This window comes from Myotis yumanensis, unplaced genomic scaffold, assembly GCF_028538775.1.
Source record: "Myotis yumanensis isolate MYYU_CA2020_CCGP unplaced genomic scaffold, mMyoYum1.0.hap1 SCAF_3, whole genome shotgun sequence".
In the NCBI taxonomy this organism is placed as follows: Eukaryota; Metazoa; Chordata; class Mammalia; order Chiroptera; family Vespertilionidae; genus Myotis; species Myotis yumanensis.
The window spans coordinates 22662046-22675789 of record NW_027223754.1 but is presented as its reverse complement, the minus strand read 5'-3'; the positions used below and the strand labels follow the sequence as shown (position 1 = coordinate 22675789).

General features: G+C 55.3%; 1 protein-coding gene and 1 non-coding gene across 3 annotated transcripts in view; both read right to left on the bottom strand.

The window, feature by feature from the left end:
* Positions 1 to 2539, bottom strand: part of ADGRA2 (adhesion G protein-coupled receptor A2) — a 34919-nt gene extending 32380 nt beyond the window's left edge. For both annotated transcript variants that reach the window (XM_070408387.1, XM_070408388.1), the window contains exon 1: positions 2210 to 2539. In XM_070408387.1, coding sequence (XP_070264488.1) covers positions 2210 to 2472 — 263 coding nt within the window. In that variant the 5' untranslated portion in view covers positions 2473 to 2539. The remainder of the gene's footprint in view (positions 1 to 2209) is intronic.
* Positions 2540 to 8325: 5786 nt separating this feature from the next.
* On the bottom strand, positions 8326 to 8489 carry LOC139007837 (U1 spliceosomal RNA). Its single transcript, XR_011470985.1, has one exon. It is a non-coding gene; the product is annotated as a U1 spliceosomal RNA (small nuclear RNA).
* Between the last annotated feature and the right edge of the window lie 5255 nt (positions 8490 to 13744).

Sequence of the window (13744 nt, the reverse complement as noted above, 5' to 3'; positions counted from 1 at the left end):
GAGAGAATCCTGCCCCGCTTCTGCTGAAGCACGTGGCTTCTTTTTCCTTTAGGAGCCAGCATGGTGGGGTGGAGAGTGGGGAGTGGGTGGGAGGTGGGCAGCAATTAGGATCAGGATTATGTGAGGTAGAGGGGGGTGGGAGGAAGAACCTAAGAAATAAGTCACTGTGGTCCAGTCCCACTCCAGGTGGATGGGCCAGGCGCTCAGGGTCTTCTCTGGCCTGGCCTATCTGCCCTCCCTGTGGGGATGTCCAGCCAGGCTCAGGGGGCTGTTCCTTTGGAAGGTATCTTAAACCAGCTAGGTCAGTGGCCTAGGATGAAAGGGGGCCCTTCCTGTGGGGGTGGTGTGGGAAGATGAGCTGCAGTTATGTCTGCTGCCACCCTGTCACAATATATTCTCACCCAGAGTTGGCCCCGCTCTCACCTTGGAGTGGCGTCGGTGGGAATTAGCCATGGCTGGAAAGGATTAGTTGCCAAATCATTCTAAGATGTGTACTGCTAAGCCACGTTTTCATGTTCGCCCCCTTCTTTCTGCCTTCAGTACCTTAGGATTCCCTAAGCCCAACAGACAGCATCCTTCCCAGGTGTGTGGGCACAGCCACAAGATCCAGTGTACACACAGGTACCCCTCTCAGAACTGAATTGTCGTGGCCCAGCGGGGACATGCCACCGGCCCAGCTACTTCGCACAGCAAGCATTTTCCTCCTCCAGAACTGAGTGGGATGGGGAATGTCAGGCCTGTCTGGACCCTTCAACACTAGTGGACACGCAGCAGGACCTGGAATGAGCAGCCACAGCTGCCTTCTCAGGCCATGGCCACATCTCTGAGCTGCTGGGAGGTGGGAGAGAACAGACATACCGCCTCCACCTCCCCTATGCGCGCGTGTACACACACACACACACACACACACACACACACACACACACACACCCCAGCTGGAGAAAATGCAGGCCAGGCGGCCAACGTCAGAGGCTGACCAGTCCTGTTCTGTCAGGAAGCGGGCAGCCTCTGAACGCACCCAGCCAGAGGCGGTACTGTATTGTTCTGGACACAATCGGGGAGATTGTGAGCCAGCCCAACTCGGGCAAGGGGCATAGGGGAAACGGTTGCCACTGGGGTCAGGAGGACGGGGAAGGGGAAGCGGCTGGCAGGCCGGACCCAGGACAGGAAAGGGAAAGGAAAGGGCGGCCGAGGGCCCGACCCGCCACCCCACAGGGCGTGCGTGGAGCTCCAAGCACGTGGGCCGCGCAGGAAATCGCTGGGGTGGGGAGGGTCGCTAACTCTCCTGCAGCTGCGGGACCTCAGACCCCCATCGAGGAGGATTGGGGTCGGTTTGCCAGCAAAGTGAGGGCTTCCTAAGTCTGGCTGGGAAGGGAACCGGGACGACGGAAGGAGGCTGGGAAGCAGCCGTCACCCCCTCCGCCAGGTTTCTTTCGTGGAAATCTTTGCTCTAAAAAATCAATTGAGAGAGAGCCTAAGCTGGTGTCATAGGCCGGGGAGGGATGGGAGAGACGGGGGTGCAGGACCCAGCGCAGAACTCAGTCCCCAGATGCGCGCGGCGGGAGAGGGATCCCAGAGGGATCGGGACGCCGGGGACCCGTTCAGACCAGAGGCGCCTGCACCCCAAGGACAGACTTTTCGGAGCTACCCTCTCGCCTGCCCTAAGCAGATCAGCCCGCTGAAAGCCGGGCGGCCAGGCTCGGGGAGCGTATGGAGCGCCCCCCACTGGAGGAGCCTGGCCCGCCGGGTCCACCCGGGAGACTCTCCCGTCCGACCAGAGACCCGTCCGTGGTGGTAACGACCACAGCCACCGACTGCGCCGCGGGCGTCGACCTTTCCAGAGATTTCTCCTCCCACCCCCCCATCCCACTCACCCCAGGCCCCCGAAGTTCGCCACACAAGCCCGGGCTGGAACCTCGAGGGGCGGGGGCGCCCCGCCAGCGCGCACTCCCTTCACCTGCGCAGGTGAGTGGGCGCTCGCGGCCCCTCTCTCTGGGTCGGGCCGGCCCCTCGAAGCCCCCTCCCCTCCACCCTCTGGAGCCCTCACCTCTCCTCGGGTTCCCCAAGCCTGCCCGCTCGGCGCCCGCACTCCGCCCGTCCAGAAGTCTGCAGTGGCGGTGGCGCCCCGGTCCCCCTCTCCCCGCCCCTCCCGTCCAGTCCCCGCTCGTCCTCCCGTCGGCTCGGGCAGGCGGCTGAGGAGGGTACTCACAGGGTAACGGTGCCGTTAGGCAGAAGACCGGGCTCGGGGGGCTCCGGGAGGTCCCCGCCGCCGCACACCACCCTCCTGCGCGCCGGGTTGGGGGCGCCGCCGCTCAGCCCCTTGGGCCGCTCCCCGGAGCACTTGCAGCTGCGGATGGGGACCGGGCAGCCGGGCGCACCCCGCGTCTCGGGTGCCAGGAGCAGCAGCCACGGCAGCAGCGGCAGCAGCAGGCGCGCGGGCGCCCTCCGCATCCTGCATCCCCCGGCGCCCATCAGCCCATAGCCCCGCGGGGACCGACAGCACTGGGGCCGGGCTGCGCGCGGGCCGGAGGGACCCGGGCGGACGGGAGGCGTGTTCAGCAGGGGCCCGGGGCGCCCAAGGGCGGGGCAGGGGGCCCTGGGCGGAGGCAAGCCCGGGGGTCCCCGCCGCCGCACCCCGGGGGCATGTCCGGCGCGCGCCCCGGCGGGGAGGACGCGGGCGCGGCTGTCAGCGCAGAGCGGGCGGCCCTGCGCAGCGCGGCCCGAGTCTCAGCGCGGGGCTCCCGGGCCCCTCCGCGTCGCCTGCTCTCTCGGCGCTGGGCTGGGACCTAACGGATCGCGCCGGGATCCTGCTGCCGCCGCCGCTGCCGCCGCCGCCGCCGCTTCGTGCCATGGATGGAGGCAACTCAGCGCGGCGCTGCTCCCGCCGTCGCCAGACCCCGCCCGCCTTCCCGAGGGGGCGCCCTCCCCTCGCCAGCTCGTCCGCGAGGCCCTAGCGCCTCCCGATACGCAGCCAGGCCGGTGCCCTCCTGGGCGCGAGAGCGGGCCGGCCGGCTTCAGGCCCCGCGTGTCCCCTGCCCCCGCCCAGAACCTAGACTCCTTCTCTCTCCCGCCCCTCTCCACAACCCATCTCAGACCTTCAAGCCCACCATCATCACTGTCCCCCAAACCCTCCCTCCCTCCTGCTCATCCAGCCTGCACCCCATGCTTCTGGGGCTTTCGTGGACCTGCCGGCTGGACCAGAGGTGTCTGGTGCTCCATGTTTTGGGTTGAACTTGGTTCATCCCTCTGGGGTATGAGACTCGGCTTCCCTTGGCCCCTGACCTGATGGGTCAGCCTGGAAACAGGCTCTCACTCTCACAGCCCTACCCCAGCCCCTGCAGGACACAGCCCGAGCCTAAGGAGGCCCAGACCCTCCTCCGCTGCTGTGAACTTGCCCAGCGGGCGTGCATGTCGCTTGGCCAAGGAGGGGGCAAAGGCCAAGGCAGAAGGGCTAGATCTTGCCTCTTACCAGCATGTGCTTGTGTGTGTGTGTGGGGGGGGGGGGGGGGGGGTAGGGCAATGGGAATGAGGGAGTCCGAGGAAAAGCCCCATTCTAGGCAGCTCTGTGACTTTGCACATAGCCCCTAAGTCCTAGGCTCTCTAATCTCTAATGTCAAATGGGGCCCTGCAAGCCCCCTAGTTTATGAATGTACATGTGGCATGAGAATGAGTGAGTGAGAGGGGCACCCCCTTTCCAGAGACAGAAAGGTCTGAGGGCTTTGGGCAGGGTCTGACCTTGACAGCTGGGGGTGGGGATGGAAATTGCCTGTGGGTCTTTGATGGACTGGAGTGCAAGCTGGGAACTGGGCTGGGGACAGAGGGAAAGAGAAGTATGGCCCAGTGCGTCGGCTTCCTCAGCTTCCCCACAAAGGCTGACTTTTCTGCCACTTAACAGAGCCTTGCTGCTGAGGAGCAGGCAGCCCAGGTTTGGGGGGGGGGGGGTCCCTGGGCAGGACTCCTGCTCTCCATCCTTCATTGTGCCACCCAAGTGGTCGCTTCGATGACCCCCACCTTCCTTCTGTGTTCCTGGCCCTGCTGTTGTGTGTGTGGCACCTTTCCCAGGACGGTGGTCTTTCAGCGGGTCTCCCACCTCCCTTTGCAGGGGAGCAGCTTGTCTTCCTTACCCGTGGGCCTCCGCGGCAGACACGGGGCCCAGACACTGGCTTCTTCACTTTCCCTCTCTGGCTCCACAAGTCTCTCCCAGTTGCAGGCTCTGGTTCCTTCAACTTCCAAAGATAAATAAATAGTGATTGCAAATGGGGGAAGAGAGAAGGGCAATGGACTCCCGCAGCAGGAGCCCTCGGCACAGGCTGAGGCTGCATTCCTCAGGAAGGGTCGAGAGTGGAGTGTGCCACAGAGCACAGCCCAGGGCAGGCTCTGCCATCCAACCCTCCTGTGCCCAGGAGAGGAAAACTTTCCAGAGAAGAGAGGAGAGGAGAGGAGGCCTCTGGCCTGGGCCACACAGCTTTTCTGTCAGCTCTTTTTGCTAAATGAAGAAACTCCAAGTCTGGAAAGGAATCCCACTGTAACACCCATTCGCTGAGGCTGAACAGAGGCCAAATGACATTTAATAAGGTGATGCCTCCCCACAGGTGGGAATGAGGGGCTTGGCCAAGACATTTGCAAAACACTGTCCTGTCTGTTATTCCTCATTTTTGGCTTCTGTTACCTACCCAGGGGCTGGGGTTACTGTCCCATTTTAAAAGAGTGGATGAGGAAACAGAATCACTCACTGAGGAATAAAGGGCCAGAGGTTCGAACTTACCTTCTTTATTTTTACTTATTGCTTTTGAGAGAGAGATTTGTTCTTCCCTATACTTATGCATCCATTGGTTGATTCTTCTACGTGTCCTGACCTGAGATCGAACACACAACCTTGGCGTATTGGGATGACGCCCTACCCAACTGAGCTACAGGCCAGGGTTGATTCCTTTTTAAGTGCTCTTTTCTTCCAGCCCCTCACAGCTTTTCTGATAGGAAGCTCCTGGTTATTTGTCCTCGGGGGGGGGGGGGGGGGCAGGGTGGAGTGAATGAGTGGCCTACATGAAAATCTTTTTGTCTTGAGGTTTGTTTGAGATAGAAGGATGACTCAAACGTAGGTCCCAATGTCAGGAAATCTAGCTAAGGAGTTTGCCCAAAGTCCCTGGTGTGTGATAAGCTCTTGAATGGAGTAGGGATAAAGAACCATGATAATAGGGACAAGGCTGAAGTAACCCTGACTGAAGCAAGGGAGCTGGGCTTACCGTAAGTTTTAGTCCAATCTGGGGTAGAAGTGTAACCCACATGACTCTTCCAAACCAAACGTATTCCCTTAAAGGTCTGGGGGCTTACATGCTATGCCCCTCTCATTAAAAGCTTGCCTTTGCCAGGTGCTAGCTGCAGGCCAACCTCTCTCTTGTCCCCAGCATCGATGCTGATCCATTTCCCCTTGTTAAGGAATGACTGGGGCCTTTTACCCCAGGCCAGACCAGGCCCTCCATTAGTAGCAGCTGAGAGTGGAAATGGGGTGACAGTCACTGTCCCCTCTCGCCATGACTGGAGCAGAGCAGAGCTATGGCAGGACCTGCACAAGAGGAGGGTAACATCGCTGAGTGCACTTGATAAGAATTAGCTCAGTCCTCACAACAAGGTGAAGATGACTGTTTTAACCGACAGGGAGCTGAGGTGACGAGGTACCTTAATAGTAACTTGCCCAAGGATATACAGTAAGTAACAGAACCAGGATTTGAACCAAGTATTCTGGACTCCAATTTTTTTAAATTTTTATTTATTTATTTTTAAAATATGTTTTTATTGATTTCAGAGAGGGAGAAAGAGATAGCAACATCAATGATGAGAGAGAATCATTGATCTGCTGCCTCCTGCATGCCCTCTCGTGGGGATTGAGCCCACTACCTGGACATGTGCCCTGACCAGGAATCGAACCATGACCTCCTGGTTCATAGGTTAATGCTCAACCATTGAGCCACACTGGCCTGGCTGCACTCCAATTTTTTCCTGCCTTGCTCTATAATTTCTAGGGGGAGGAAAGGGGCTCTCAACAATCCCCCCCATGAGTTTCACTCCCTTTGAAGTTTCTTCATTTTGATTCCTTGGCCCCTCTCTGAGCTGAACCTTTACTAGTAAAGATGTCCGTTCCCAAACCAGATCTGGTGGTAGAACCAGGATCCCCTCCCCTATTCTTCTAAGGGAGTCAAGGATGACAGAAACTTTTCAAAGGAACTTCAGCACTCAGACGAAGGCAAGGGGTGTTGGGAGGCTATAGACACGTATAGAATCAGAGCACATCCCAGCTCCAGGCCCTGCTCTCCTCTCCCAGCTGGCTGAGGCCCCACCCTGGATGCTGGCCTTTCGATTCTTAGGTTTTCTTACTCCCTCTGTGCCTTGGTGCCTTTCAGAAGCAAGGTCCAAGGTGAAGTGGGTAAGATCATAGCCCATCATTGAATCAATAACGCAAATGTGACATTTCTCTAGGGCTCCATTAGCTTATAAAGACAGTGGAGGCACAGAGCCTGTGACCCCCCCCCCCCCCCCCCCCCCTTCTCCCACTTCCCTCCCAGGATGGCTCTACTGGGCAGTCCTCTGAGCACTCTGTCCCCCCTTTCCCTGTCTTGTGCCTCCCTGTGGGGGCTGTGTTGAACTGCCTGTCCTGTTGGAACATTCACACTGAGTGCTCATGACAGACGCTTGTGCCTCAACCAGAAGGAAAGAATGAGAATTCATTCCTATCTAGATGAATACTTGGGGCTGTAAGGGCTTCCTTTTCATGCTCAGATTTCACCACATACCAGCTACCTGTGTATAATTTAGACATTTTCAGGGTTATAATCTCTGTCTCTATTAAAATCTGACTCATCCTTTGAGTGAAATCTATACACATTCTCCCAGATGATGGAATATCTCCTCACTGTGAGCACAGTGGCTAAGAGCATGAACTCTGAAGTTGAATCCAAATTCCTGTCTTTCCATTTTATTGATCATGTGACTTTGGGCAAGTCACTTAATTTACCTGCTCCTCCATTTTCTCATCTGTGAAATGGGGAAGAAACAGCATTTACTTCAGAGGATTGTGATGATGATGTCAGTTATATGTGTAGGTGAAAAAGGAGCCACTGCATGGCTCAGGGGAGGCCTGCATGGCAGGCCTTACAAACTCAGAGACAGAGAAACCATACAGGATGGTCTGAACATAAAAATTTCTAACTAAAAAGTCATGCCAGGTAGTCTGGTCCTAGGCCCATAGCTTCCTTGACAAAGGTCAATCTTTACCTTAAGTGGGCCAGTCTATTGTCTTTTTGCATCTAAGATAACTTTGAAATGTCAGAGTAATCTGTGTAGTTAAGCACAAGACCACAGAATCCCTCATTATCTTGTTCCCTGAATACCATCTTTGTGCTGTAAATGTTAAGTATTAACTATCCTATACCCACCAGTGTAAAGGAAGCATGTGTCTCTCCATTTTGCTTTCTTTTTCCAATCCCAGAGATTACTCTGCTTTGCTTTCTTCTGCCCCCTGTCATCTACCACCAATAGATTTCATGTAATCCTCCTTACATCTCCTTTTATTGTAGTATCTACTATAATAATAAAAGTGTAATATGCAAATAAACCAAACGGCCGAACAGTGGAATGACCATCCGGACGACCATGCTTGACACCCACTGGCACCAGGCCAGCCAAGGTGGGTGCGATGCCATTGGTTGGGGCCCTGCCATTGCCCCATGATCGCCCACAGAGGGAGGCCCAGGCCACCTACTGGCGGGCTGTGGTGGGTGGGCATGGCCTCCCTCTGAGGGGGTGATCCGTTGTGGAGCCCTGGCCCGGTGGGCAGGGCCTACCACTTTGGGGCAATCCATCAAGGAGCTCTGGTTGGGTGGGTGGGGCCTTCCTCTGTGGGGCAATTGATCGTGGGACTCCCGGACTGTGAGAGGGTGCGCAGGCCAGGCTGAGGGAACGCCCTTCCCCCAGTGCATGAATTTCATGCACAAGGCCTCTAGTATAAAATAAGCTGCAAAACTGCCATTCTCTGGAGCATTTTCTCAATTCATTGAGAGTTTGCTTCCTGGCAATTGTCAGTTTGGCCAATAAATTCATAAACATTCTCTACATTTGGACCTGTCTTCTGTGGGCATATGTAAATGAAGCCTGTGTGGTATGATACAAAAATACTAGTATATTTGGTCTTTGTCCTGGTTCCTGACCCAGAGCGCCTACAACCCTTGGAATTTCCTGAGCAATAGGAGTATCTTTTGTTATCCCCAAGGACACCCTAAGAACACCTGAAATTATACTAATGAGGTGATTTAGGGTGGTAACTTTTTTCCTTTGGGGAGAGTGCGAACGCAGTCCCCCACTACCACAAATTGTGCAGTTGAGTTTCCCACATTTGAGGAAATCTCAGGGGTCAACACATCCGGAGTGCAATGGATAAGCCTCATCCTGGGAAAACCACCTTGGTGACCATGGTGTCTCCCCTGCCAGGTAAGTATAGGGTGGTACTTTTCGATAACCTCAGGATGGGGCTAGTCACCAGAAAGACCAGTGATTAGGGGGCTGTTCTTTTAGCCCCACCCACCAGCCTCCAGGAAAGGGAAGGGGGCTGCTGGAGATTGAGCTTTGCAAACCCTCTTGAGCAATGAGGTTCAGAGAGCTTCTGGGTGTGTGACCACATCAAGTGCTGGGAGGGTGGCACACCTGGAATGGGTAAGGAAGCTCCATGTTCCCTCTCCCCATACCTTGCCCTATGCATCTCTTCTAGTTGGCTGTATATCCTTTATAATAAGCCAGCAAATGTAAGTTTTTCCTGAGTTCTGTGAGCCACTCCAGCAAAAAAAAAAAAAAATTTCTTTTTTGAAAGGAGGGAGTTGTAGAAATCTCTGATGATTTATAGCCAGTTAGACATACAGGTGGCCTGGGACTTGCAACTGACATCTGAAGTAGAGGTAGTCTTGTGGGACTGAGCCCTTAACCTGTGGGGTCTGACAACCTCAGAGTTGTCAGTGTCAGAATCGAATTAAATTATAGGTCACCCAGTAGATGTCAGAGAACTGAAGAATTGGTGTCAGAGAACTCCCAGCCTGGCAACGAGACCTTAGTAAATGTCAGCTAACCTGCTGCTCCCAGGGCTTGTGGCTACTTTTCTTATTGGTGCCTGCATAGTTCATTCTATGTTATACTTCACTGCGTACATAGTTGACTCCCCCACTACAATGTAAGGTCCCAGAAGAGGGAATTCTTTTCTTTATTTCTATGATTCCCAGCTTGTGTTAGTGTCCAACAGCTAGAGGAGACATTTATTTAACTTGTTCAAAAAAAGTTACTGAGGCCTTATTCATTTCTTTAAACAATATTTATTGAGTATCTGCCATGTGCCAGATAGTGTTTGGGGCATTGAGGAGATAGCAGTAAACCAAAAGACAGTCTGTGGTTTCGTGGAGCTAACATGATAGCAGAGGGAGCCAGGTGATGTGTAAATAAATACCTACGTATAATCTAGTAGATGGTATAAGATCAATGAAGCAAAATTAACCAGGGTAAGGCAATGAAGAATGATGGGGAAGGCCCCTCTGATGAGGCGATCTTTGAGCAGAGTTCTGTAGGAATGAGGGAGCAGGCCCCATGGATTTGGGAGGACAGGGCATTCCATGCAGAGGGAACAGCAAGTGGAAGTGGGGTGGGAGGGCACTTGCTGTATTCGATCAAGGAAGAGTTAGGGACCTGTGTGGTTGGAGCGCAGCGAGCAAGAGGGAGAGACCCCCTCCCACTCCACCCGCTACCTTGCACTGAAGTGGGCAAGTATGGGCAGGTGTGGCTCTCTGCTCTCCCCGATCGAGGGCCCAGGCTCAGACATCTGTGCCCCTCACACCCTGGGGGGGCCTAAAGCAGCACTGAAGAGAACAGAGGAGGAGCAAAATGCCCTTTGGTGGAGAAAGTTGCAGGCGTTGTTCTGGGCTGGAGGAGAGGTGGAGGACAAGCCTGGAGGCCATCCCCAGCACTGGGCTCAGGAGGGCTGGTGAGAGTGAGGAGCGGGGTCTCTTTTTGCAGGGCTCAAGGCCAAGGCTGGGCTGAGGTTGAGGCAAACTTCAAACGTTCCTCTACGGTGAAGCCTGCTTCTTGCTTCACCACTATTGACAAAAATTATTTTTTTTATCACAGCAATAGACGCATATGGTTCAAAATGAAATAGTGTGGAAGAGTCTAGGATGAAAGGCAATGGTCTCTCCCAATCCTGCCCCCAGTGGTGGCTTTTACCTGGTCCTGCTGTCAGTCCCCTAAAGGAGGCTCATACTTGGGAGAGCTTCCCTGTCTGGGGTGGGTTTGCGCGTCCAGCCTGTGGGAGCTCCACCTCCCAGTGGCTCTCCATAGGTTTTCCAAGCCTGGTTCTCTGGGTCACGGTCCCTCTCTCCCAACAGCACGGCTCTTTCCCCATGGGTCACTCAGCAGGCGTGGAGCCAGTGGGAAGCCTCTCTAGTCAGGGGGTGCCTCAGAGACGACCCTCATTTACACACAGCGGAGGCTCAGCAGCAGCCTGGCAGGTTGGATTTATAATTTTCTGGAAAAGTCTGTCTTAGCATGGAACCCTGATACCCTGCAGCAGCTGCCTTCTTGGTGCACAGTGGGCCGGTTTCTAGGGCTGGCCCTTTGGAGTTCATCTCTCTTGTCCCCTCCCTCTCCTCATTTTCCTCTCTCTGTTTTTTTTTTTTTAAATATATTTATTGATTTCAGAGAGGAAGGGACAGGGAGAGAAAGAGAGAGAGAGAGAAACATCAATGATGAGAGAGAATCACTGATTGGCTGGCTCCTGCATGCCCCACACTGAGGATTGAGCCTGCAACCCAGGCACGTGCCCTGACCAGGAATCGAACCGTGACCTCCTGTCTCAGGTCACTGCTCAACCACTGAACCTCGCCGGCTGGGCCCTCTCTCTGTGCTTTTTATTCTCCTCGTCTCTCTCTCTCTCTCTCTCTCTCTCTCTCTCTCTCTCTCTGGAAGGTCAAGGTTAGACTCCTGTGCCATAGGGTCGGGTTTGTTACCTAATACCTATCAGGCTGCCTCAGTGCCCTGGGAGGCCGAGGTCATGGAGGGGAGGCTGGGAGAAATGTAAGAGGAGCCCTCCCCCTGGGCCTCCGGTCCTGGGGACTCACTCAGGCAGCTTGGGTGTGTCACTGGCGTCTTGACGCCCAGGGTGTGTGAGCCAGAGTATCCAGTTTTGGTTTCACTCGGCTGATTTGCTGTTTTTATGTCCCAGTCCCCAGTTAGGTCTTTAGTTTAAAGCTGTGGGGAGGGGGAAGAGAAGGCTTGGGTGTCCGTGTTTGGGCAGCGTGTGTGCAAGCCACACTCAGTGAGACACCCACGAGGGAGCTTGTTGTGGGCACTCAGGGCTTGAATTGCTTCTTGGAGGATCACATTTCATTTACCAAGGAAGGCAACCGTTTTCCCAACAATCCTTATCTGCTCTGTCCATCAGCACTCCGCCCTGTTTCTCCATGGAGATTCGGGCTGTGAAGCCCAACCGGGCTGGTCCAGCCTGCGGTCCCTAACCTTTGCTGAGCTTTCCACCACGTGCCAGGTTCTGTGCACAGCACTTTCCACGCTTTATCACATTTAAAAGTCACAGCAATACATGGGGCGGTTGCTCTTAACGTCACCCCTATTTACAGATGAGGAAACTGAGGCACCAAGAGGGTAAAGTCTTTGGCCCAAGGTAATTTGACTGGTAAGGAACAGATTTGGGATCCAAACCCAGACAGACTGGTGCCAGAGTCTTGGAGCAAGCACTGTGTGTGTGTGTGAGTGTGTGTGTGTCCATCTACTTTCACTCCTGCAGCTCTTCTCCGTGTATGCTCCCAAACTTACTGCATAAAGTCCTTTTGATGCCTGGGTTCCTTGAAGTGGACACAGTGGGAGCCCTGTTTCCCCATTCCCCACCCCCTGCCCCAGGCTCTGGGCCTCAGCTCAGAGCGCCAAGCGGCACAGTGGCTGCCAAAGTGGGCCTGGGCCTCCCAGGTGAGCAGAGCCCTGCTACGGACAGCCAGCACCACAGCCCAGGCGCACACTCTGTCTGCAAGACGCCCGCCCATGACGGGTCACAGAGACACATACAGAGGCCTGTGAAGACTTACACTCCCAGAGAGGGAGAGGGTGACCTTCATCCTCTGGGCACAAACCTGGACAAGGAAGAGAGCCGTACCCAGGCAGAACCATCTTCCGCCAGAGGGGCTGCCTCTTCAGTCAGTGCAGGTCGAGTCCCAGCACCCTTGGCAGCTGACTCCTACCCTCAATGGGTACATACTAGGCAAAGCATGGGATACTTAGAGATCTCAGCTCCTAGGTTCTTCAGGAGGGAAAACTGGAGAAAGGGAGATTGCTGGGCTCACCCAGAGCCCCCAAATGGAGGGACACCCTCCCTCTTTCTCCAGTCACATAGATGCCCCTCTTTGGAAGCCAGCAGGCAGCAGGAAGGCTACCCAGGACTAGGTAAGATCAGGCTGGCTGGGGCTCCAGACCCCAAACAGCGGCTGCCTGAGCGTGAAGGTGTCTGTGGGGAGCCCTGGGGATCAGCCGCAGCTCCTCAAGCCTGTGGCCCAGCTGGTAATCCCGCCTCCCCAGAGGCCAGCCTCGGCCCAGGCCCCAGCGAGGAGTGCTGTTGGCAGAGGCTGCCTCTGCAGATCTCTGCCTTTATCTTCCTCACACATTGAAACCATCAAGCCAGGCCTGACTGCAGCCTGCCTCGCTCTCTCTGCTAGAGACACTGTGCTTTCATCCAAACCAGACCTTCCCTCCTCCAGATCCCCACTCGGGGAAGGGGGGCGGCCAGCATGGCCTCACTTGTGCTCCCCTGGAGCCAATTTCAGAACTTTTTACCTTTGTCCCCTATTTTGCTCTCCTCTCTGCAATGTTTATGAGGCCGCCTTCCACTCTGGGGCCCCTTCTCCACCCTCGTCTCCTGAAAAGAATTTTAGTGGGTGCTTCAGAAAACAGGGGAGTTGGGGGGGGGGGGCGGGGCACCCCGCAAAGTCCTGAGCTGCTCCATCAAAGCAGTGAGCACTCTTCAGCGCCTCATGTTCTGGGGAAGCCAAATCAAAGGCAAACCCTGAATTCCTCTTGCTCACGGCCAATAAAAACCTTGCTTCAATGCCGGCTTCCTCTGCTGAAATCAGATATCCTAGTAATAAACAAGTCCGAAAGGCAGGGAAAGGCTCTTGCTTCTTTCTTCTGATTAGTTTTTCTTCCTTTAAAAAAGTTCTCTCCTATAACAGGATGTCTGCCCCAGAAACCTGAGCACAGAATGGTGCCCTCTCCCGCCCTGCACCCCTCACTCCAGAATCCTCACCCCCTGAGCTCCTGCCGGAGAGGGTGGGGCCTGGCTTCCCGAGTAGCCGGCTTAGCTCAAAGGCAGGTCAAAGGGGCTTGGGGAGAATGGGCCTTTGCTGCCTGGGGAGCCGGCTGCGGCTGCCAGCCGACAGGGAGAGAGCTGGGTTCTAAGGCTGCTGGTGGCAGTCAGAAATGGGAAAGTGACGTTAGGACAAATGGGGAGCACTTTTTCCTATAGCAATCCTCTGGATCCTCTCAGTGCATCACGGAGCCCAAAGAAGCCCAGTGCTGTGGATTTGTGTGTTGAGTGCACAGTAGAGAAAGGCACCCAGGTGGACCTGGAGGCATCAGAGGGGCTGGGAGGGCAGAAGACTGCGAGTTTGCTTCCTGGGGCTGGCCTTGGCCTTGCACACAGCCCTCTCCCGGGCTC